The following is a 22,704-nucleotide window of genomic DNA, read 5'->3' as shown; positions in this document are numbered from 1 at the left end:
CTCCCAGGACCTCTATCACCAGTCTGTTTGATGGCTATATAGTCATGCGATGTGTCATTTCCTTAGACTATCTCTTCTTCCTTGCACAGTATACAATCAAAAGGACTTGGTAAAATTCGGGCAGCTGAGGAATCTCTTTTCCATTATGTCAAGACTGGCTTCTCGAAAGTGGACCTGAAAACACAATTGTCACCAAGTGTTATGCAATTCATCTACAAGCTAAACCCACATTTCCTTCTCTATTAGCTTTATTGATAACCTGCCATGAGGTGATTGATGTAGGTTATAGGGGACATATTGTGTAGCAGCAGTTACCATGGACACCTGAACCACTTGTTCATGAAGCATCTTTTGTTCTCCAACTACATGGTCCAAGTTCATTGAACAGTGAAATACCATTATATCCATTTTCTGTTACGATATGATTTTTCAGACAATACCTAGTTCATAGGGTGTGGTGTGAGCTAACATAATTAGCATTACTAACAAATTAAGAGCTGCTTTTTAAATAGAGAATAGCTATTGGTCAAAGATCTTGATAATAAAACCATTAGAACTTGTCAATCTGAACCTCACCTGACAAGGATGTCATAGAGCACCTCCTTTCACCACTGACTTTTTCCGGAAATAATTGTTGTGTGCTAGATCTTAAAAAGCCAAGTCTGTAGAGTTTTCATTGCGAGAGTGTATTGCAGCCCCCCTTTTGCATCAGGTTCCCCTCAAAACTGGCAGCCTAGCTTTCTTGGAGCACCTGTCAAAGCAGCATATTCATGTGTTGCTTCTACCACTCCCAGTATCAAGAAACCACCAAGGATTGTAAAACTGCAGGTAACAAAGCCGGGCGTGGTGGCGCACGCCCTTAATCCCAGCACTCAGCAGGCAGAGGCAGGCAGATTTCTGAGTTCAAGGCCAGCCTGGTCTACAAAGTGAGTTCCAGGACAGCCTGTCTCGAAACACCAAAAAAAAAAAAAAAAAAAAAAAAGAAAGAAAGACAGAAAGAAAGAAAGAAAGAAAGAAAGAAAAAGAAAAAAGAAAACTGCAGGTAACAGAAATCAAGGCATAGAAGTTCTATAGCCGTTGGCCCACTGGACCAGTGCAGTGTCCTTAGGCTCTAGAGGAGTTTATCAACAAACAGTCCTCTAGCCTTATCTTAGGACTTATCTTGGATCTTTGCTTCTTCCTGGTCACCAAGTCCAGCTGCTGAGGTGTCATGCGCACTAGTAGCTTGTCTCATGGTCGATGGAGATAAAAATTTCTCCATCCTCTCCTTATTCTGAGAATTAACAAGGTAAGCTTGTGAAAGTCTGCTGTCCCTGCAGTGAGAGGGCACACTGCTTCTGAGTGGAACTGTTGATAAGAGCTGTTTTACAAAGAAATCAAGTTGGCTCCACACCCAAGGGCAGTGGCTATGGCAAAGACTTTAGTGTGAATGATATTGGATTTGAGTGTTTTAGTGTGATTGAAGGTTACACTCAGTCCACAGACCCCACTATGTGTTGGTCTACACAATTTAATAGGTCTATGACATGATTTTCTATTCACAGTCTTTCCATTTTTTGTCAGGTTCCCAGACGTCTATATTCACCCACAGATACATGGCTTTTTCCCTGTCAGTGCCCCATGACCAAGAATTAGTAGTTTGAGTATTACTCATTTTATACAGCAGTGCAATTCCAGAGACCTACAAATCAGACTTTGGGAGTAGCCCTCAGCCTTATTTGCTCTAGGTTTAGGTAAACCGTGGTCCTTTAAAGCAGATAAACTCTCTGATTCCACCTTTGGTGTATTGGAGCATTGAAGGCTTTTCTTTTATCTTTTCATTTTCTGTGTCCCTTAGAGCCATTAAAATGCCCTTGTCACAGGGAAGATTTCCTCTCTCTACCCATTACTATACATGTATTAGCATGTAGATGTCGTAGTCTCCCAAGTGTTGCCCTAGCCACACTTCATTCTATGCTCACAGCAGTAACAGAAGATCCGATTTCTATTTTAACCGATTGTACAGTGGTAAGTCATTTTTCTACCCCTAACTCTTGCTCTGCTCTAAGGATCCTAACTGTAAAACAATGCAGCACTCAATGGATGCTTAGATGTAAGGGAAACCAATACAGTTTGTGCTACACTGAGGCATTGAGAGAACTATTGCTGGATGCCATACCTGCACTAGCCTGCATGGTAAGGGACTAAGGAGATGGGGGAAGAAAGGAGCAAGGACTGTAGCTGACCCAGAGTGGAGGGAAGTACCCCTGCCAACCTGTGACATCGCACGTACAATCTGCCTCTTTACCATCCCCTGATATCTTGTGCCTTAACTTGACTAACTGTAACCAAAAGTGAGGGCAAGGAAGTCTTTTGAAAAAGAAGAAATGAGCTTTCTGCAGAAACAGCTCCGAGCAAAGCCGAGGAAAGGGCCGTGGAAACCGAAGAGGTGAAATAACACCTAAGAACTGGTGCTTTACAGTGACTTCCCATCTCATTTCTGGTTTGATGGATATTATCCTTGAATAGGAACATAGGAAGAACGTCTTCTGCCCTCCTCTCTGGGTAACAACAGCCCATAGTTCTACCATATTTAATGATCACATTGGATATTAGTGCCACGGATCTGCTGCCTGTGTTATAGATTAGAAACTTTTCTATATCGATTTCAGTTAATAGTTGGTAGCAATAGGCCCAGTACTGGTGAGCATTATCCAGTGGCAGGCCCAAAGTGGGATCCAGCTCAAGGGGAGGCTCTAAGGCCTGACACTATTACTGAAGCTATGGAGCACTCACAAAAAGGGACCTAGCATGACCGCACTCCAGAAGACCCAACAAGCAGCTGAAAAAGTCAGATGCAGATATTTGCACCCAACCAATGGACTGAAGCAACTGACCCCTGTTGTTGAATTAGAGAAAGGCTGAAAGAAGCTGAGGAGAAGGGTGACCCTATAGGAGGACCAATTAAGCTGGACCCCCGAGATCTCCCAAACACTGGACCACCAAACAGACAGCATACACCAGCTGATATGAGGCTCCCAACACATACACACACACAGTAGAGGACTTATGGGTCTGTGTTCATTCAGAGATGATGCACCTAACCCTGAAGGGAATGAAGGCCCCAGGGAGTTTAGAGGTGAGGTGGGGTTGGGGATGGGGGCGTCCACATGGAGGCAGGGAGTGGGGAGGAGGTGTGGGATGTGGAGCAGTTGGAAGGTGGACTGGAAGTGGGGAATAAAATATGGAGTATAAAATAAATAAATTTTCAAAAAGATTTTTAAAAAAGGAAACATAAAAATTGTCTGGAATACATAGAGAGTCGGTAGTACTGTGTGTGTGTGTAAAGCCTTGTATGATGAATATATAATCTACTTTTCAATATGATGTCCACATGTTTTAAAGGGTACAACATAATCACAGGTTAAGCACTGGCTCAATAGTGAGGACTTATAAGTAATACCTAGCATTTATGGGCAATCATGCCACAGTCCTATACTAAGCACTCAATGGATTATTTAATTAAAACACTTTGGTCTCACATCAGGAAGTGATATTCATATCAGCAAGTCTAGTAATGCAGAAAATGCTTTTAATGAAAAAGCCTATGCATTAAAACACAAATATTTTGTGTGTGTGTGTGTGTGTGTGTGTGTGTGTGTGTGTGTGTGTACTTAATGTTGTGTCTTTAGGTAGAAAGCCAGGCCCTTTTCTTTCAGGGTGGAGCTTAAGTTTAGTTTCTTTAACTTAAACCACACCTATAATCCCTCACCTATAATTTTATTTTTTTAATTTTTTTAAGGAGTTTACAAATCTTTGTGGAGCAATCAGACCTCTGTTAAACGTTTGATAACTTTTCAGTAACCTGTATCTTTGCCCACCATTCAATTTGTTAAAAATATTTTTATTGGGTCATCTTTTGTATCTTTCCCAAGTACTGAAATTCTCTGTAATAAAATTTTTTTTCTTTTTGTAATGATTGGAAATTGAATATATGAAGGGTTATATGATTATAATTACAGGCGTATAGCTGACATGTATAGGTTATGGTGCACTCATCCTTAGCTTTTGGGGTGTGTGTGTGTGTGTGGGGGGTGATATGTTACTCTGATGACCCATGACATGGCAGGCATGTGTGTGTCAGAAGAACCTCGGGGACTGACTCTCACCTTTGACCTTGCTCAAGACAGGGTCTCTGTTCTGCTCCTTACAGCTGCATGTGCCAGGCCAGCCAGCTGGCTCAGAAGTCAGTCTGCATCGCACTGATGGAGCACTAAGATTATAAATGTGCAGTACTGTGCCAGTCTTTCTGGATTCTACGGACTCGGGTCCTAATGTTTGCACAGTGAGCACTTTAACCATTGAACCTTCTCCCCAGTGCCCATATTTAACTCTTAAAAGGATAGTACCATTCATTTACTCATCACTGTGTCAACAGAGAAACTAAAGAGACAGTGATAGGTGTTTAGCTAAGAGAATATCTTACTGTTATTTCTATCATGCAGGGGAGGAAGCTGAGGCAAAGGGAGAATTTAAATCAAGGCAGCCAGACTCCAAAGTTTGTGCCTTTTGTATGATGTAAGGAACTGCCCAGTACAATGCTTTTAAGTCACTACCTATGACAAAGGAAAGAAAGGGGATGGTGCCTGTAAGATAGTAAGTTGGGAATTTGGGCCTAAGTATGTGGTTGCTGTCAGTATGTCAAATATGTCACTCTGTCAGGTTACTTCATTCATCTTCTCAGGCTCCCAGGGCTGCTCTTAGTCCAGATGCTGAGTGTGAGGTGTTAGCTTCCCAGCCCAGCCCATGACCTAGCCTGAAAGAGCACTCCCGGGTCTTCCAAAGTTGGGTTTTTAGCTTATCCAGTTTATTTGAACTTTTAAAGTGGTCATGTAGCAAATATTAAATAAAGGTTTCCATATTGCCCGCCTTGTTTTTCTAGCCCCCTGCTCCCCAGACCTGAAGGATCATTTACTCATAGACATTCAAATGCTATGACTAGAATGAAGGAAAGGGCTGGCGAGGTGGCTCAGTGGTTAAAGGCACTTGTTGCTCTCCTGGAGGACCCAAGTTCAAATCCCTGAGTCCTAGTCTCAGGGAATCGACTCTATCTTAATGGCTTCTGAACGCACTGCATGTACACAGAGCACAGTCGTACATGCAGACAAAACACTCATACACATAGTTTCTTTTCAGCAAAAGAAAAAGAAAGATTAAAAATAAAAGGGAGCAAAGAAGAACTGCCATGCGTATCCCATTAGCTAAAGATCAAGGACAAGTTTTCAGTGCATTGCGAACTGAGTTACACTTTGAAAAATATGTTCCAGATTTATATTATGTGAAGTTGTAGAAGAATTGAAGATGCTGGCCCTGTCTTAAGCTCTTGCTCTCAAGAACTCTTTGAGATTTACCATATAGCCATCCTTATGTAAATACCATATATGCATGTATGTATATACATATGTGTCTGTGTATGTGTGTGTGTATAATTATATTGTAGCATAATTTTTATTGGATTATTATCAAGTCATGTTCCAGTACTCCTACTTCAAAACTAATTCCTTTTGTGCTTAGATTTTCAGTTTACAAATTATTGTAACTCTTTTCTTTATAGATACTAAATGACATGTTCTTGATTCTACATTTTGTCCTTCTAGGTATTACAGCCAGTGCGTTATGGAAATAGTATTGCAGTTAAATCCTTACTAAATAAAAATATCTGTTATTTTTCACCTGTTATTTTTCAAAATATAAGAACTAATATTGTATATGTATTTTATAGTTAATACTTCAACATTCTTGTATATATATCCACACATAGGCATACAGATTATCTTAATTTATAACTACATAAATAAATAAAAATAAAAAGGGAAATGCAAAAGTTTTTAAATAAATGATAAGCATGTGTGTGTATGTATGTGTGTGTGTGTGTTTACAAAGCATATTTTATAAGTCATAAAGTGAAAAAAATTATAAGAATTCCCTCCATAAAGTGAAAAAATTATAAGAATGCATTAAACATTAATATTTTATGCCATATGAAAGATTTAGTATTGGATCTGGAGAGATAGACCAGTGGTTAACAGCACTGGCTGTTCTTGCAGAGGACCCAGGTTCAATGCCCAGTACCCACATGGTGGCTCTCAACTGTCTACAACTCCAGATGTGGGGATCCAAAGCCCTTTTCTGTTCTTTGTGAGCACTGAGAGTGCTTGCTGTGCATAAAATAAGGGTAGGCAAAATACTCATTTATATAAAATAAATTTTAAAAATTAGCTTTGACCATAGGCTGGTTTTAGATTTTTATTACTATGAGAGAGATTGCGAAAACAATAGAATCACTTAAAACATTTGCAAAGTAGACTGCTAATGCTCAAGGAAATTTAGTTACTGTCTAGTAAAATCTAAATATAACCCAAAATACGCCTTGACATACCATTAGGTCAGATACTGAGTTACGTTTCAAATATGTATGTTAGAAATTAAAAAGCAGATCATCAAAGGCATTATCCTAATTCAGGGTTTGACCCTCATTTTAATAATGAAATCAACTCATGTCTACAGCAACACTTTTTCATTAAATTCTAAGAAAAATATTGACATTCACTTTGACATTGTTTAGCATATCGTTTTCTTTGTACATACCTCTTAAAGTCAATGCATTGTAAAATTACCTTGCCTTACTGTGTCCTCATCATAACCTACCCATACTATAGCAATTGGAAGGCCCTTCCACTGATAAAATCACGTGACTTGTGGCAAATAAGCCTAAATAAATACTGTATTGATTTCTAAATACTCTAAAAATGTTGGAGTTTTTTTTTTTTTACAATGCTTTATGACCTCCCAATATTTGACATTTTTTTTAGCTCAAGAGATTTGTTATTTATGTCTAATTGTCAGTTTAAAGCAATTTTGTCCTATAAAAGGGAACCAAACCAGATGTGCCACACAAATGCCCATCTGTTAAAGTATCTTCCTCCCTATTGTACATTTGAAAAAAATTCAAAGAAGAGAGAGCTGTCTTGATTACTCATATCCTTGTTATTTTAAGGGCTGTGTGATACACACACACACACACACACACACACACACACAAATCAGAATCATCAGATGCCCGTGTGTTTTCCAATGATTTAAATAAAATGATTTAAAAATAGCAAATAGTGCAATGATTGTTACAACCCAATTTCCCAGTGAAAACTATCTCATTTATATAAGTTGTATAATTACACCTTTATTATAAGAGATCCCTCTAGAATTCAATCTTGTGGCTTACACATCCTTTGAATATATTTGCACATTTTTCTCTCTATTGGGCTGGTAAAGGAATCCATGGGGATTATAAAGGTATAGGCTTCTTGCCCTCAGAGAATTGGATAAAACATTTGGCCTTTTTCACTTACAGTTCTCAAAATTTCTGACGTATTAATCTGGCTTGCATGGAAAGGTCAACCTTTGTCTATATTGCTAAAGATATAATGTCAATTGCTCTAATTATAACCCTCATATGAAACAGTGTATTGACTATGTCAAATACAACTCATTCTGTTTTTCTCTCTTCTGTAGGTGTGTGTGTGTGAGTGTGTGTGTGTGTGTGTGTGTGTGTGTGTGTGTGTGTGTAAATATACGTATGCACTGGGACCTGAGGTCACTGCTTAGGATCAACTGGCTAGGCAGCGTGTCCAGGGCATTCACTTGTTTCTTCCATCACACCAGTCCGCAGCATTGTGCTTACAGACATGCACTGCCATTCCTGGCTTATTACAGGGATACCAGGGATCTGAGCTCAGATCCTATTGCTTCTGAGTACTTTGCCAACGGAGCCGGTTTCAGCCCAAAAGACTTCATTCTTTAAAGCTCAGATCCAGTGGTCAATAAGATAATCACACTAGATTATAGGATGCCAACTAGTACAACTCGTATTTATGGTGACAGTGTGTTTTAAAGGTAGTATTAATTGTCCTGCAGGTTTCCTATGAACAGCACTGTTTGAAACTGATCTTAGGCCAGCACCTGGCCTATTTTCTAGGTCATCTCCCAAGTGTGAACTTTCCCCACCCTCGCCCCCTCCTTTCCTTTCTGGGGGTGGTTGATAGAACTGGATCACACTGATAATCACACCAACAGTATCAGTTGCACACATACTTTGCATAACCGTGGAGTTCCTGAGTCCACCCATCCAGCCCTGATAATGACACCCCAGTGTCTCTGCCCTCTGCACAGAGGAGAGGGGATACTATTCTGTTGCTTTTCCCTGACAGAAGGTTGTGACCACCAGATAAAAGCGACTTTGGCTCGCCCCAGCTACTATGACAATCTGTCAAAGTTGACCAAAACAAACTCCTCTTTTCCCACCTATGGTAATAACCACTACTATCTACTTCACCTCCTACTTCTTTATACAACAAATCCTAACTTTATCAGCACATGCAACCCTGTCTTACAGGTAGAAGTGGTTGTGCTACTTTGAACCTTCCTGTACATTTCTAGAAAAACAATATTCATGAGAAGTTTCTTTAGTGGTACATTTTCATCTCATGGAGCTAATTTTGTTTCACTTTAGTGTAAACGCATTTGTTATGTCAGCTTGGACCCCTTCCTTCCCATTCTTTCTCTGGTCTTATAAGCTCTAGAGAAACTGGAAGGACTCATGGATCACTGTGCCATTGTTCAGAAAACTCTGCAGATGTTGATCTAGTTCCAGGGATTGCTAGCAGTCTCAAGCTTCTGTGGATGCTGGCACGGACACTCTTAACCCTAACTAGGTCTGCTTTCACATCTTCCCAGCAACACCAAATCTTCATGCAGGATTCGGGCAGAAGTAGAGAGGCTCCACACCAGTCTCAACTCATGAAACAACATAGCGGGGCATTATTTGGGACTGTTTATTGATTGATTGATTTTTGTAACTAACCTCCATTCTTTATGTTCCTTACTTGAACATAGTAGTCAAACATATAGTCTTCATCTATAGCCATTTCTGTCTTGGGAGAAAAAGCAAGCAAATAAACACACAGTGTAGAGTTCACTTTCACTATGTAAATGTTTAGAAAGTGACTAAAATTTTATTCATGGCATAAATCATCAGTCAGTGATATCCCGGTAAAGTGCAATATGGTTAACCTAGGACTCATATAGGGTCTGCCTTAAGACTAGAATTTGAATGTGTGTGAGCGTGAGCATGTGCACACGCGTGTGCACACACACACACAGACTTTTATACTTTATATAATGACTTAAATGAAATCAACTTATCTGCTTTCAGACAAATGCTGTTTGGACATCTATGTTTTCCGAGTGCATTGCTTTCTTGTAAAGTCGGTTATTATAGTACTTCAGCATGAGACAAGAAAAAAAAAAACAGTTTAAGAATAGAAATTACATGGGCCATGGATTCAACTCACTTGGTATAGAATGTAAGATTTCTGGAACCCATATAAACAGTTAGGTGTGATAGCATGGGCAGGAGTATTCTTGGGGCTCATCACGCATCCTGTCCTGATGAGTGAGTTCTGCATCCCACTGGGAGACCCTGTCTTAAAAGACAACATAGATGTTCCCTAAGGAGCAGCACGTGAGTTGTGTCCTGGGTTTTGAGAGGACATGTGCACACACTGTGCCCACATGAAGAAAAATAGAAGTTGCATCAAAGGAAAAGTTTATATGATATTTGTTAAATCTAGAAAGTTCCGAATTGGGTTTCTATTGTTGTTCCTTCAATGTATGCTTCACATATGTATAATAATGAGAAGTATCACCCCTGTCTCCTTCCTTCTTAGATTTCACTATAGCCCCTTCCTGTGGTTTTGTATCCTTTTATACCTTCGCAGTTTCTCTAGCTCCTTTTCTTACCTTCACAAATCAGAGAAGCAATTTATAATACAGCTATGACGAAAATATGTACACCCTCTAAACTCCTTATGGTTAATAATGGTAAGAGAGTCTGACACTTTATGTGTGTCTATTTCAAACAGCTGTAACATTTGAGATATCTAAATGTGTGTATCTGGTTTTTGCTTAGGGGATTCATTGAGAAATCAAAAATAAACAATAAAATAAGACATTTTTCATAATAATGAGGAATACTGATACCCGAGTTCCTCGAGCACTTTACAGTGTGCAGATCAGTTCATTTTGCTTCCCAATTTAGGCATTCAGTGCAAGGATTCTTGGGGACATTGTCACTTGAACAAAGCAATATAAAAGTAGATATCAAAAAGCTGGACTTTTCTGAAAATAATCCTGCATGAGTCTACTTCTATTGGATTATGTCAATTCTTCTTTACAGTGGACAGAAAAGGAAAACGTAGGAATGTTCTTTATCTTCCAGAGGTCTAATTTGTTTAGTTTCAAGGCACCACTTAGAGTTGCTTCGCTTGTTTCCTACTTTGTATTATTGCTGTCTTCAATTTTTGTGGTTTGCGATTTGGTTTTGTTTGGTGGTACAGGGTATTGGAGCTAGAGTCTCGTGCATGCTGGGCAATTGGTTCACCTACGCCTCAAACCCCAGCTCATGCATCACCTGCCCTTGTAGGTGTAATTTCCCCTGCTGATTTTGTCTTTTGAAAGTCTTTCAGCTGAATTTGGAAGATGATGTTATTAACATTATTATCAATGGAAATGTTGGCATGATAAGAGTTAGGTTTATAATGCAGGTACGATGTCTGCCTTGTTATCCATCATATCCATCATGCATAAAAGATGCACATAACACACATTTTTGGAGCGATGAAGGAAGCACAATTCTTAAACTTCATCAGGTCATACACCAGAAAAATAAAGTACATCACTGAGAGTGCCCTGGGTGTGTTCATTATTAGACATTTTCCTAAAACCTAACAAAAGTGTGTTTGCAGCAATTGGAAGAAGCATTGGCTTATATAAATGTTCTTTCTCTGCCCCCTCTCTGGTTATAAGGACTCTAAACACACACACACACACACACACACACACACACACACACACATGAGTCAGCCTAATTTAAATATACCTCTCATATACCTACTTTAAACACTTAACATTCTTCTCTCCAGTCCACAACCACACTAATAAAGAGAGGCAAGTTATTTATGATAAATTTTGACTGACATCTAACTATACTGTCATGATTTAATATAACAGGGGTTCTCTGAGAAAAACATAGTTCACTTTTTAGGTATAAACCTGTTTCCTTTCTAAGACTCTTGATCAGTGTATTCAAAAATGTCTAAAGTCATCAATACTTGTACAGATTTAGGGTTTTGGGGGGGTGGGGAGATGTGAGCATTTCTAAAGCATTCTGTGTCGGGCAATATTTTAAAGAGTGTGTCAGTTAAAATAAATTATAGAAGGGAAAGATATCAAGTTTCTGACCATGTGAAAATAAAAGTCCAAAATCTCAAAAAAAAATGTTTGTTAGCTATTTATTACAAATGGATTGAAGTGTGACTAGCAGTTATACACACAGGCTGAGTAAGTTGTTGAGAAAGCTATAGTGCTGAGACATAGTTAATAGGTAAGTAAAGGGAATAAATAATTTTTTAAATAGCATACAAATAGCTGGAATTATTTAATTATTGCTCACGTTCATGAATGCAAATTAAAAAGAAAAACCATTTCTATTGTCCAGCATGGAAGTTTCGAGGCTTTCTTGGTTCGCTTTGTGTCTCTATTGTCTTTGTAACTTTCAGGCTAATATAATTATCTAACAGGTTATTACATGGTCAGGCCCCTAGGAACATTTCCAATTTTGTGATAGCATGTAAAATGAGAAAAGAAGCAAGGTCTTCATCTCATTATTAAATAGTCCTGGTACATAGAAGTGTGACTGTATGCCTTAGTGGGCACAACTCAGTTCCCAAACCCAGGAACTGTGTGGACCACAGCCATGCAATTCCTATTCCATAGTGATGTGTACAGAGGACTCTTTATACTAAAGCAATGCCCGAAGCCACACTTCCAAAAAACCTTGTCAATGAATGGATGGAGTGTGATAAACATGGGCCATACTGAGCAAGTAGATCACATTGTCTCTTGTCGGATGGTATATTATTGTGTTTCTCTGTAACAGAATCTCTTATATGGGCTTCCTGAGCAACTTCCTTTAGCACCTTAGTGGAAAATATACTATTTTAGAAACAACATACTCTGTCAGTGTCAGTGTGGGAAAAGGCTTGTCTGATAGACTACTAGGGTGAGTGTAAATTTTCAAAAGCTTCTTTTGGTGTGTTGTGTGGTGATAAAGGCGTGAAACCTTAAATTTGGAGACTAGAGAGATAGACCCGTGTGTGAAGTGTTAGCTGCACAAGCGGGGGAATCTGAGTTCAGATTTTCCACTCCTCCATCTGAACTTTACACAAAGGCAAACACCAGGCATTGACCTTAGGGCCTCCACATGCACAGTCATAACAAATACACTTGGCGCATGCACACACGTGTGCACGCACACACACAATCACACATGCAATGCACAGGAAACCTAAAGGTGTTCATGCCCATACAATACAACAGATTACTAATCCAAACAAAGTATAACAAGTTGAACTCTGTTAGTAATAATCTTCCTTTCGGTTAATTTATAACTCTACAAGTAATTATCAAGTTGTCTTCCATCTCCATTCCAATTATCAAGAATACTTCTATTCCTAAAAGTATTCATAAGTGGATTTATTCAATTTTCCTAAAAGAACATAAATATAATATCTAATTAATGCCTTCTCTCTCCCGATTGTGTCCATCTTTGAGATGGTAAATGTATTTTCTGCATTATAAATGTGTTTCTTTGTGTGTTTCTATCTGTGTAGAAATATTTACATCGGTATAAAGAGTGAGAAATTTACCAATGTATTAGTAGATTCTAATGTGTTTTATACACTCACTAGAAAAACTATTAAACTGAACTATTTGAAGAAAATATAAGTGAAGCAGACTTGGTTCACTTGGCATGCCTTCATGCCACCCCATAAACCTACCAGTGACATTCCTGCTTCAGAGCCCTTTATGGGGCTTTGTTTTTGGCCTGTTCTTATTTTCAGATCAGGTTAAGGGAGTTCTAATCCACAGGGACAGCTAATTAGTTCTGATTCCTTATCAAGACGGACAGGGAAAACCCTTCAACTGTAGGCCAATTCATTCCTTTACCTTATTTCACCTCGTTTTCTAAATCCCCAATTTCCTATTTATTCCTTAGGTTAAGAATTTTTATTTACAGCTCTAACAAGTTATGTCAGTGAGTCTGTTATTAGAGGATTTTTTTTCTAGAAGGACCGTATGTTAAAGGAAAGAGCAGTAATAACTTTTGAAGCAGTTATAAATGCTGGCCATATTGGCTTCTCTCTAAGAATCTTTGGTGTCGTAACTTATCTTCTTAGAATTATACTTAGGAGAAACTTTGTGCCAATTACCTGAACTGCATTGGTACTAAAATGTACAGAATGGGCCTGACTTCTGGGTATTTATTTGCATGTCTTCTCAGTATTCGTCACTTAAACCTGCAACTTTTGCTTCCAACCATGCTGAATGTTGGAGCCATATTTGCCTTCCCATCATAATCCTCTAGAATATCACAAAGTCTATTAACCGACTTTTCCATAGAACAATAGGCACTGTAGGACTTTGATGCCCGAGTAACAAAAAACAAAGATGTCAAGGACTATAAATTGTTCCAGCTGACTTTTGGGAGGCAGTTTCCATGCAATCTCTCACCCAGAGAACCCAACTAGTTCCAGGCAGTTGAGCTGAACACAGAGGCAGAGAACAGAGCAGGAGGCTGCAAAGAAAGAGGTATTACATTTGCATGTGGTCCTCTTGACCTTTAGGCTGCCTGGTGATCAGTTTTTCTGAAGTTCAGAAAATAACAACCAGAAAGCACTCACCAAAGTGGAAAGATCTTGCTTTCTGTAGCATCGTGAAAGGGTCTAGCCTGCCATTTTAGTATGCTCTGGGCCTTCTATAGACCATAAAAGCAAACTTCAAAAGGTCAAGATTGATTCTAAACAGTGTAGCTATATAAGGGAACATATCAACATTTTAAAGAAAGGCAACACAATCTAAAATCCACTAATTCAAAATTCACAATATAATTCTGCTTCCTTCTTAAACAATATAGAAACAACAAGTTAAAACCAAGTATATATTAAGAAAGAAAATAAGGACCAGGACAAAAATAAGTAAGTAGAAAACAGAAAGGAAGGAGAGAAAGCCAACGAATGCAAAAGCTGATTTTATGAAAGGAGCATTCTAAAAAAGAGCTGAGATCAAGCCACGCTAAAGAGAGGAATGCATATATGACCGACCACACAGAGAATGAAAGTACGATTTCTGTCTAAGCCATAGATTCACTGGAAGCAAATACAGAAGTAGTATAAAGAGTTTTATATCAGTGCATTCAGGTAAGTGACAAAAATTCTGCTTTTCAAGGAATTTGTCAAACTTCACTCATGAAAGGCCAGATGCTTTGGCTAACCTTTGTTTACTTAGGAAATTGAAAGAGGAATTTAAAACCTTCCCAAACCAAAAACTACACATGATGTCACTGGGAAGTTCACGATTGTTTGAAGAAAAGCAGTGTACGTAAGGAAAACATATGGAGAAATCAACTCTACCAGAGGAGAAAGATGGTAGCATTTGTTATCCATATCTGTGAGTTCAATAAGTGCAATTACACAGCACCGATGCAGTTAAGCTGAGGTCAGTCTGCCAGCCAGGCATAGCTATGACCAAAGCTGAAGAATGGGTAGCAGCAAATCTCGTGAGTATAGATGCAAATTTCTCTAATAAAAATCCAACACACAATTCTTGAGTAAAAATTCAAAAATTTCTAGTTAGAACACTTAAGATCTACACTCTGAGCAACTTTAAAAAATGCGTTATAAACTATAGCCATCACACTCTACAGTAGTTCTTGTGAGCTAGATTCTAGAAATATAAGAAAGAGATAACATATCATTCAAATAGGATTTAGTACAACAGTTTTCAAGTTGGTTTGACAATAGCTACTAATCCATTTATAGAATTCTTTCAGTTAGCTTATAAATAAAGACCATGGTAAATCTCGATTTTCTGATTTATGAACAGAGATAATAGAATGGAATATAATCTAAAAATAGACTACAGTAAGTGGGCAGTTGATTTTCTTCATCAGAATGGATATAATTTTCTATCAGTGACATCAATAAAGCAGTAAATATCTCTACTCTACTTTCAAAATGTGTTCTCTCTCTTTCTCTCTCTCCCTCTCTCTCTCTCTCTGGTTATGACTCTTTTTGTTAAAAGTCACAGACTCTTTAATAACATGTATATCACCACATATTTACATTACATGCTGTGTACGTATGTGTGAACTTTTCATAAATATTATGTATGATGCACATACATTTTAAGAGTTAAAGAGCGTGCACCAAACTCTAAAGACATGTGATTGATATTTCAGAAATACCCCAAATCAAAGACAAATAGATGTTAAGAGCTTTGCAGTAAGCAGGCTATATATAAAATCACATTTATATCAAGTATTTAAAAGAATCTAAAATTATTACTTCAGTGGAACAAAGCCTTCAAAATGTAAGGGGAAATTATTTCCAGAGCAGAAATCCTATACTGAAGATAGAGAGAGAAACACATTAGATTTAGGAAATCAGGGAGGCCAGTCAGAAAAAGTGACCAGTGCCAAGCCTATAATTACATAATAATCTAAAAACTCCGTGGGTTCTGGCGATTTGGGAATATGCCTGATTGTGAGAAGGCAAGAAGGGAGGGACACACTGCATAGACCTGAGAACGGATTGGGATCAGAATGTTTAGAATCATTATTATCATGTGTGGAAGGAAAATCTGGTGAGGAGAGAGAGGGAATACTGGGCACAAGACCACAAAAAGGGGTTTTAAATGCAGTTGTTAACTAGGAAAAATTAAAAGTTGTACAAGAACTGAAATGGAATTGGTTTCAGCCATATAATATACTTTGATTGATATCACCATTAATAATGGACATTTCCATTTTTACACTATTAATTTGAACTTTTCTTGCAATTTGAAATCAAAGGAGGCTTGAGAGGATGTTTATAGGTGGGGTGAAATACTTACCAAAAGGTAATGTATCATCTCTCACCCTAATGGATAATGACAAACATATATACATTATTTAGAAATAGGATATAATTACTTTCTAGTTCGAATCACTTTTGTTGGAAAACTTCTTTGGGAGTCATGAATAGACTGTAGGGGCCAGACAGGAAGGGCATAGTGTATTTCATTAACAGCTCTTAGTTTTATTTATTTGTTTTTCTTTACATATATTTCTTCTTTACATGTATAACTGGTAAAAATAAAAATAATCATTAATAAAAATAACAAAATAAACATGCTGGAGAGGTGACTCGGTGGTTAAGAGCATTTGCTGTTCTTCCAGAGGACCCAAGTTTGGCTCTCAATACCCAAATGGAGACTCAACCACCACCTGTAATAGATGTTCCTACTTCAGACATATCTTCCCATTCCATCTTATACTAAAGATTCTATATATTATACTAGCACTCTGTTCCTTTACCTTGCAAAACCCAACACAGCCTGTAGTATATTGTTAGTAACTTGAGTCTAGGTTTTTACCAAACTGTAATAATAAATATGAGATCCATGAGAATTTGTTCTCCACTCTACAAGTCCGTTTCAGCACTGGATTGGTGCCTACTGTTTCTTTTGATAAATATGTATTCCATAAATGAGAGCTGTGAAAGAAGGTGTACAATATTTCCAAAGCAACTATCCTTGAAAATAGAATAGTATTATAGTATGGAACTTCAGAATCCAATATGTCACTCAATATTTGTTTAATTGCTATAAAATGGAAATAAAGATGTGATGAAATTGAGGAGGTTATACTTCTGAAACTCAAGTCTAAGAGTTAATTTTTTTACATCCCTATTGATGTTACTGACAACAGGATTGGATGAAGAGGAAGGACCAGTATTTTATAAAATGGGAGAAGAATTAAAACATGTGAGATAGGCTTCAAAAACGGGGGGGGGGGGGGAAATAGGAAATGAGTTGACGTCAGTAAAAAGTTGTGACAGTTAATGTCGATTGTCCACTTGACCGAATGGGGAGTGATCCCATCTTGAGGGGTCATCTACAGTAGGTCAGCCTCTGAGCATGGCTTAAAGGAATACATTAATGGCGTTCATTGAGGTGGGAAGAACTATGCTAAAATGCTGCAGCATCACTCCCTGGGTTTGGACCCTTGAATGCATAAAAAGGAGAAAGAATGGTGAACACTGGTGGTCACTGCTTTCTGCTTCCTGATTTGGAGACCATGTGATCTCCCACGGCTTTAACCAGGCTGGACCGTGAGCTGAAATAAACTCTTTCTGCCATTGAGTTGCTTGTGTCTAGACATTTCATCACAGCAACAGGAAAAGAAACTCAGACAAAAGTATACTTGTCTTTCCTTATTCTTTTACCTGTATAGAGTAAATTGGGAGGTTTCAGGTGCTAGAAACATAGCATAGAACCTTATTTCAGTTAGGTTGGCATTATATTTAGGATGCTTAGAGTAACCTGGAGAAAGTATGTTGAAAAACACATAGGATATCCTATGATCCAGCGTACCAGAACTACCAGTAGGGACGGTGGGAGGCAACTGAACTGTTTCACAGTGGACTATACTTGCAATGTCAAGTGTGTGACGAGTATTAATTGATTAGACCTATTCAGTATAATGTCATCCGTTTCTATGGTAATTGAAAAGGAGAATATCATTAGGTAGTGCTACATCTTGCAATATGCTTACATGTAGATACATACTGCTTAAACTATTTTTGTCTAAAAATAGTTTCTTATCTGTTAATACTCTCGCAGTAGATTATGCCCTACACCTATGTTAACAGCTACTTCCCAGAAATAGAACCATGAGTACCTAGTTTTCAAAAGTAGAAGTTTTTCTCCAGTATTTTGAAACCTTGCCTTAGATCGCTTTTGTCAAAAAAGAAACTTTATTCAATTTATGTTTTCTAATGATTTGTTTTAATAAATGTGTACAGTAAAATCCATGGTTTAGGCTTGACTTTGTTGTTTTTCTAATCAGCCATGCAAAGGTTAGGCAATTGTGAGCACTTCTGCTTGTCAGAGTACTACAGTTTCTCTCGTGACCAGTGTCATCACCTGGGTGTGTAAGGAATAAGGTATAAGACAGTGAGGCTCTTACTATGAAAAATGAGGCTTCTGTTTGTTCTCCAGGCAAAACTAAGAGTTCCCTCAGGGAGTCAAATGAGGTTAACTGGCCTCATTCAAACTGTCCTTCAGAGCTGAGGGCTCTGGCACCAGCCACTTAGCGGTGTCTGTTATTCAGGACCCTTGTCAAACCAAGAATCAAAGTGCTCATGACAGCCATATGGATGATCCTGTCCTAAAACATCTCTGAGCCCACAAGGTTATTTTTCTTCCTCTTCTACAAGTTTCTCGAAGTCATTCCCCATAAATATCACAGTGTATATTTTAGTAGCTGTAGGGAAATAATGGCTTCCTGCCTATTAGGAAAAGTTCTTTTCCATAGTATGAGATGCTGTGGAAGACAACATGATCATAGTAACTAACTATGCTTCAGTGGTTCTTGGTAATAATCCAGTTCAGAGCACCTTGGAGAGTAATTCTTGCTATCACAAAGGCAGGGTCTGCACAGAAGAGTAAAGACACTTGTTGCAAAGTTTTCCTGTGAGAACAGTTACTATCCAGTACAAAGAAAAGAGAAACTCTCTCGCTACTTAATCGATAATATTTTCAATGCTTAGATTCTTTTTGAATTTTTTTTTGGTATCTATGAATAATCTCTTTTTTTTTTCTTTTAAACAGTGACATTTCAAGATGTTCCATTTTTAGTTTTTCTTCAGAAAAATTCTCAGCTCTTACTAAAACTCATGTATGCACAAGCTTGCACACACGCGCATACACACGCACATCTTTCCATGTATGCAGGATAGCCCCGATGTGTCTTTTTCATGAGTGAAACCTGGCATAGTTGTATAAATGTCAATGTGTTAAGAATCACATAATGTAAAACTTGATCGTCAGTCACCATGGATGAGAAGAAAGAGAACACAGTCAGACCATGACTTGATTCAGTATTTCCCCTACTCTTGGAGGTGGAATCATCCTACCTTCTTGCTATCTTCTCATTTTGCTAGACAATTTATGGTTTTTGCCCAAATTGGAGTGTGGAGGTGGAAGAGACTGTCTGAAGAGCATATAAATGTTTCTTCCAAACTATCAGAAGCTAGCAGTTCATTTGCTGAGGAGCAGAGCACACTAACCTTGACTCTCTTCACAGTGGGTAAACCTCACAAGTGTAACTACTGTGGCCGAAGCTACAAGCAGCGCAGCTCACTGGAGGAACACAAGGAACGCTGTCACAACTATCTCCAGAATGTCAGCATGGAGGCTGCCGGGCAGGTCATGAGTCACCATGGTGGGTAAAAAGCGCGTTTGTGGCCTTTGTTCCCTCCTCTTTTGCTTTCTATAGTCCTTCTCGTGGGTTAGACCATTCCATCTCCCTTTCTATGTGAAGACAAAACCTGACTGTGTTTCCCACAGTTTTCAACCGCGTTTACTGTGTCTGGGATTATCTTCCTCAGCAGTTGACATGAGCTGTTTTGGAACACACTGCGAACAAGATGATTGAGTTTCCGTGGCACTCCCAAATCAGTTCTGATAGCATGTGTTTGAATTAACACAGTAGTGACAGCCAGCGTTAAAGCTGTATTAAATGCCACAGGAAAGTACTGCTTAGTTATCTCTTGAATTTCTCCATGGAAATAGTTCAGTGTGAGTCTCTGAGTTTCCTGTGAAAGCGCAGAGGGTATTAACACTATAGATTTTCTCAGAGCCACACCATCAGGGATACAACCTGAAATTTTGCTCCATGATCTATTTGGGAAATTAATAATTTTGCTTTAGACATATATAAGAAACAACCTAGATCGAGATTTGACCCTTCAGCTTCCCCCTAAAACATATGCTGTCAGAGAAACATCTTGATCCTAACAATACACTCCAGCAGTGTGGAAGGTGGTCCTGATGGTGAGGCAGTGCCTACAAAGTTCATTCAGCCAATGAACCTTAAAAAAAAAAAAAAGAGGAGTGAACTCAAGCTCTTCAAATTCTTGCTGTCTTTCTTATCTCACTCCTTATACCAATTGATTTGATACAAATGAAAACAGAAGTCCTGCCTTAATAGGTATATTTGTGGGGTTTTTTTTTATTTAAAAAAGATTAACCAATACTAAATGTTATAATATGCCTCAATCACTTTAAACATATAAATTATTCATTGACTAAGATATAGATAAGTCAGGGATCATTTATGGGATGTTTCAGTTTATTTTAAATGTATTTTAAAAGTGTATAAAAGTGTATTCTGTGTAAGTGTGCTTATAATGCAGTTAGTGATTTTGTGGTTTTAATTTGAAGTTTTAAATATTTTTGTTATTGTAAATAGTCTGAGTCCTTGCATAAGGAATAGCTTCTGTCAGATAATCTAATCTAGTTATATTAATTGTTGTGAATTTATCATATATGTTCATATTATTATCACTGATAGCTAACATTTTCATAGACCTATCCATGTTGAACTGTGGATTTGGTACTGCAAGCTTTCATTACCTGGGTGAATGTGGACAGCATAGGACTTGTATGTTATACAACTGTGGGCCTTAGGGTTTTATAAATATGGTCTCACTGTGTTGTGTTTGAATATGTTGGTCATAGATATACTATGAGAATTAAATGTAATAGGTTATATAATAAATGTCTCCTAAGCAGCTGTTTTTGCTATTTGATTTCAGGGCGTTAATACTAAGAATGAGTAAGTGGGCCACTCCCTTTAAGGTTTTCACTGTTTAACTCTGGACATTGCATCTGCCTACTCAGAACATTGCTTTGTTTTAAATCAGTGGTTCTTATCCTTTCTACTGCTGTGACCCTTTAACATGCTTACTTGTGTCGTGGTGATCCCCAGCCATAAAAACTTTTTTGCTGCTACTTCATTACTGTAATTTTTCTACTGTTATGAATTGAAATATAAGTACTTTGGGGAATAAAAAATTGCCAAAGGAATTATAATCCACAGGTTAAGAACTGCTGATTTAAATTGTTGGTTTTAGGGCCAACTGGCAGCAGAGGACAAAAAGAAGCTTAACGCTATGCCAAAGCTCTCCAAAGATGCTTCAAAGTATCCTTACGAGGTTTTCCATGGGATGTTTCCCTATTGCAATTCTGGCCTTCAATTCGAGGACATGTGCAAATTCTAATAATGTATTTTTTATTCGTTCATTTATAGAACTCTTGGCTATATGTATACCCAAATAGAAGTCAGAGTTTCCCTTAACTTCATATTGTTGTAAAGAAGATATGAATATATAATTTTAATTAATATTCTCTATTGGCACACAGACTTACTATAGAATTAGTGTTATATATTGTAGAGAGAGAAAGATGTGTCTTCTAAATGACTGGAGCTTTGGTCCTGTCCTTGTTTCCCAGATTGTTTAGCTCTTCTCAAGTACAGTCTCTTCACAGGGTTGTGATGAACCTAGAACCCAGTGGGGATGAGCTTGAAAAAGATAAGCCAGGGCACTGGGCCCAACAGGGTCAGGCCAGGGAGGAATGACAATGATGGTAGATGTTATATTATAGGCTTTAACAACTGTTCTTAAATATTAGACAGTGTGTCAACCACACTCAAACCCAACTACACTTCAACCACAGTGTTAACACCACTTCACTTTTCTGGGGTCATAGTAATATTTTTTGCATTCCTCCTCTGTGCATATTTAGTAGGGAACTGTATTGAGTTTGTGGGTAGCTGGTGAGAGATACCCTATGGAAGAATAGCAAGGGTGAAATGCTGCCACAGTTGTAAAGTTCTCATCTACATAGCTTGTCCTGAACCTCAGAAACTTGGCTTGATTCCCTTCCTCTCTCCCTGTCCTCTTATCTGCTCCTCACTTTCTGTTAGTGGTATGAGTGAAGGTTTTTATCACTCTGGCTGCCTTCACCTCCATGTCTGACACAGTTTCTTTTCCTAGCCTCTGTTTTCCAAAACTTGTTTGTTGCCCACATTGGCTCTTCCTGGGGAGAGGGTAAAGGAGGCAGGTATTCTCCACTTCAACCAGAAAAGACGATCAAAGACTTGCGATGGAACTTTCTGAAAATAGAGAGGCAAAAGATCACACCTTATATACCAATATTATAGTAGTGCACAATCCATGTTAGAAATAACAACATGAACAGAAGCAAGCTTTGTAGTGATGGTGTCTGTGAAGTTCTCTAGCAGACACTTAGTTGATGGGGAAGTTGAGGGAAGCTTCAATCATGCAGAGTGTGAGACCTGAGGATGAGAGGTGAGAGGTGAGAGGAAGCCTATATCTCCGACAGCTAACTGACTGTATATTCCACACATATATTCCATAGAGAAGAGTCTGAGGAGTATCAAAGATCATTAGCAAACACTTAAGTTAAATAAAGGAGTGAGAGGTGGAAGGCTGCAGCCGGGAGGCAAAACCACTGTACGCTGCTCTAGTCTGTGACTGTCATGGTTCAATCGATAAGGAGTTGCTGGGTGATAAAAGTCAGTGTCACCAATGTCGAGTAAGGTTTGATGTCTGCCCGGGGGCAGAAGATAGTATGGGCAGAGACTGGCCACATACTATGCCAATGAGAGGATGACAAGACACTATCAGGCCAAGGCAGTAG

The 22,704-nt window shown here is 38.4% G+C and overlaps 1 protein-coding gene across 17 annotated transcripts in view; it reads left to right on the top strand.

Annotated features, from left to right (window-relative positions):
- The window catches only part of Ikzf2 (IKAROS family zinc finger 2), a 156,145-nt gene that overhangs the window by 119,333 nt on the left and 14,108 nt on the right, over window positions 1–22,704 (top strand). For all 17 annotated transcript variants that reach the window (NM_011770.4, XM_006495965.3, XM_017320399.1 and 14 more), the window contains one exon: window positions 19,283–19,420. In NM_011770.4, coding sequence (NP_035900.2) covers window positions 19,283–19,420 — 138 coding nt within the window. The remainder of the gene's footprint in view (window positions 1–19,282; window positions 19,421–22,704) is intronic.

Source organism: Mus musculus, chromosome 1 (assembly GCF_000001635.26).
Source record: "Mus musculus strain C57BL/6J chromosome 1, GRCm38.p6 C57BL/6J".
Taxonomy (NCBI): domain Eukaryota; kingdom Metazoa; phylum Chordata; class Mammalia; order Rodentia; family Muridae; genus Mus; species Mus musculus.
The sequence above is the reverse complement of the archived record's forward strand: the minus strand, read 5'-3'. Positions and strand labels throughout refer to the sequence as shown.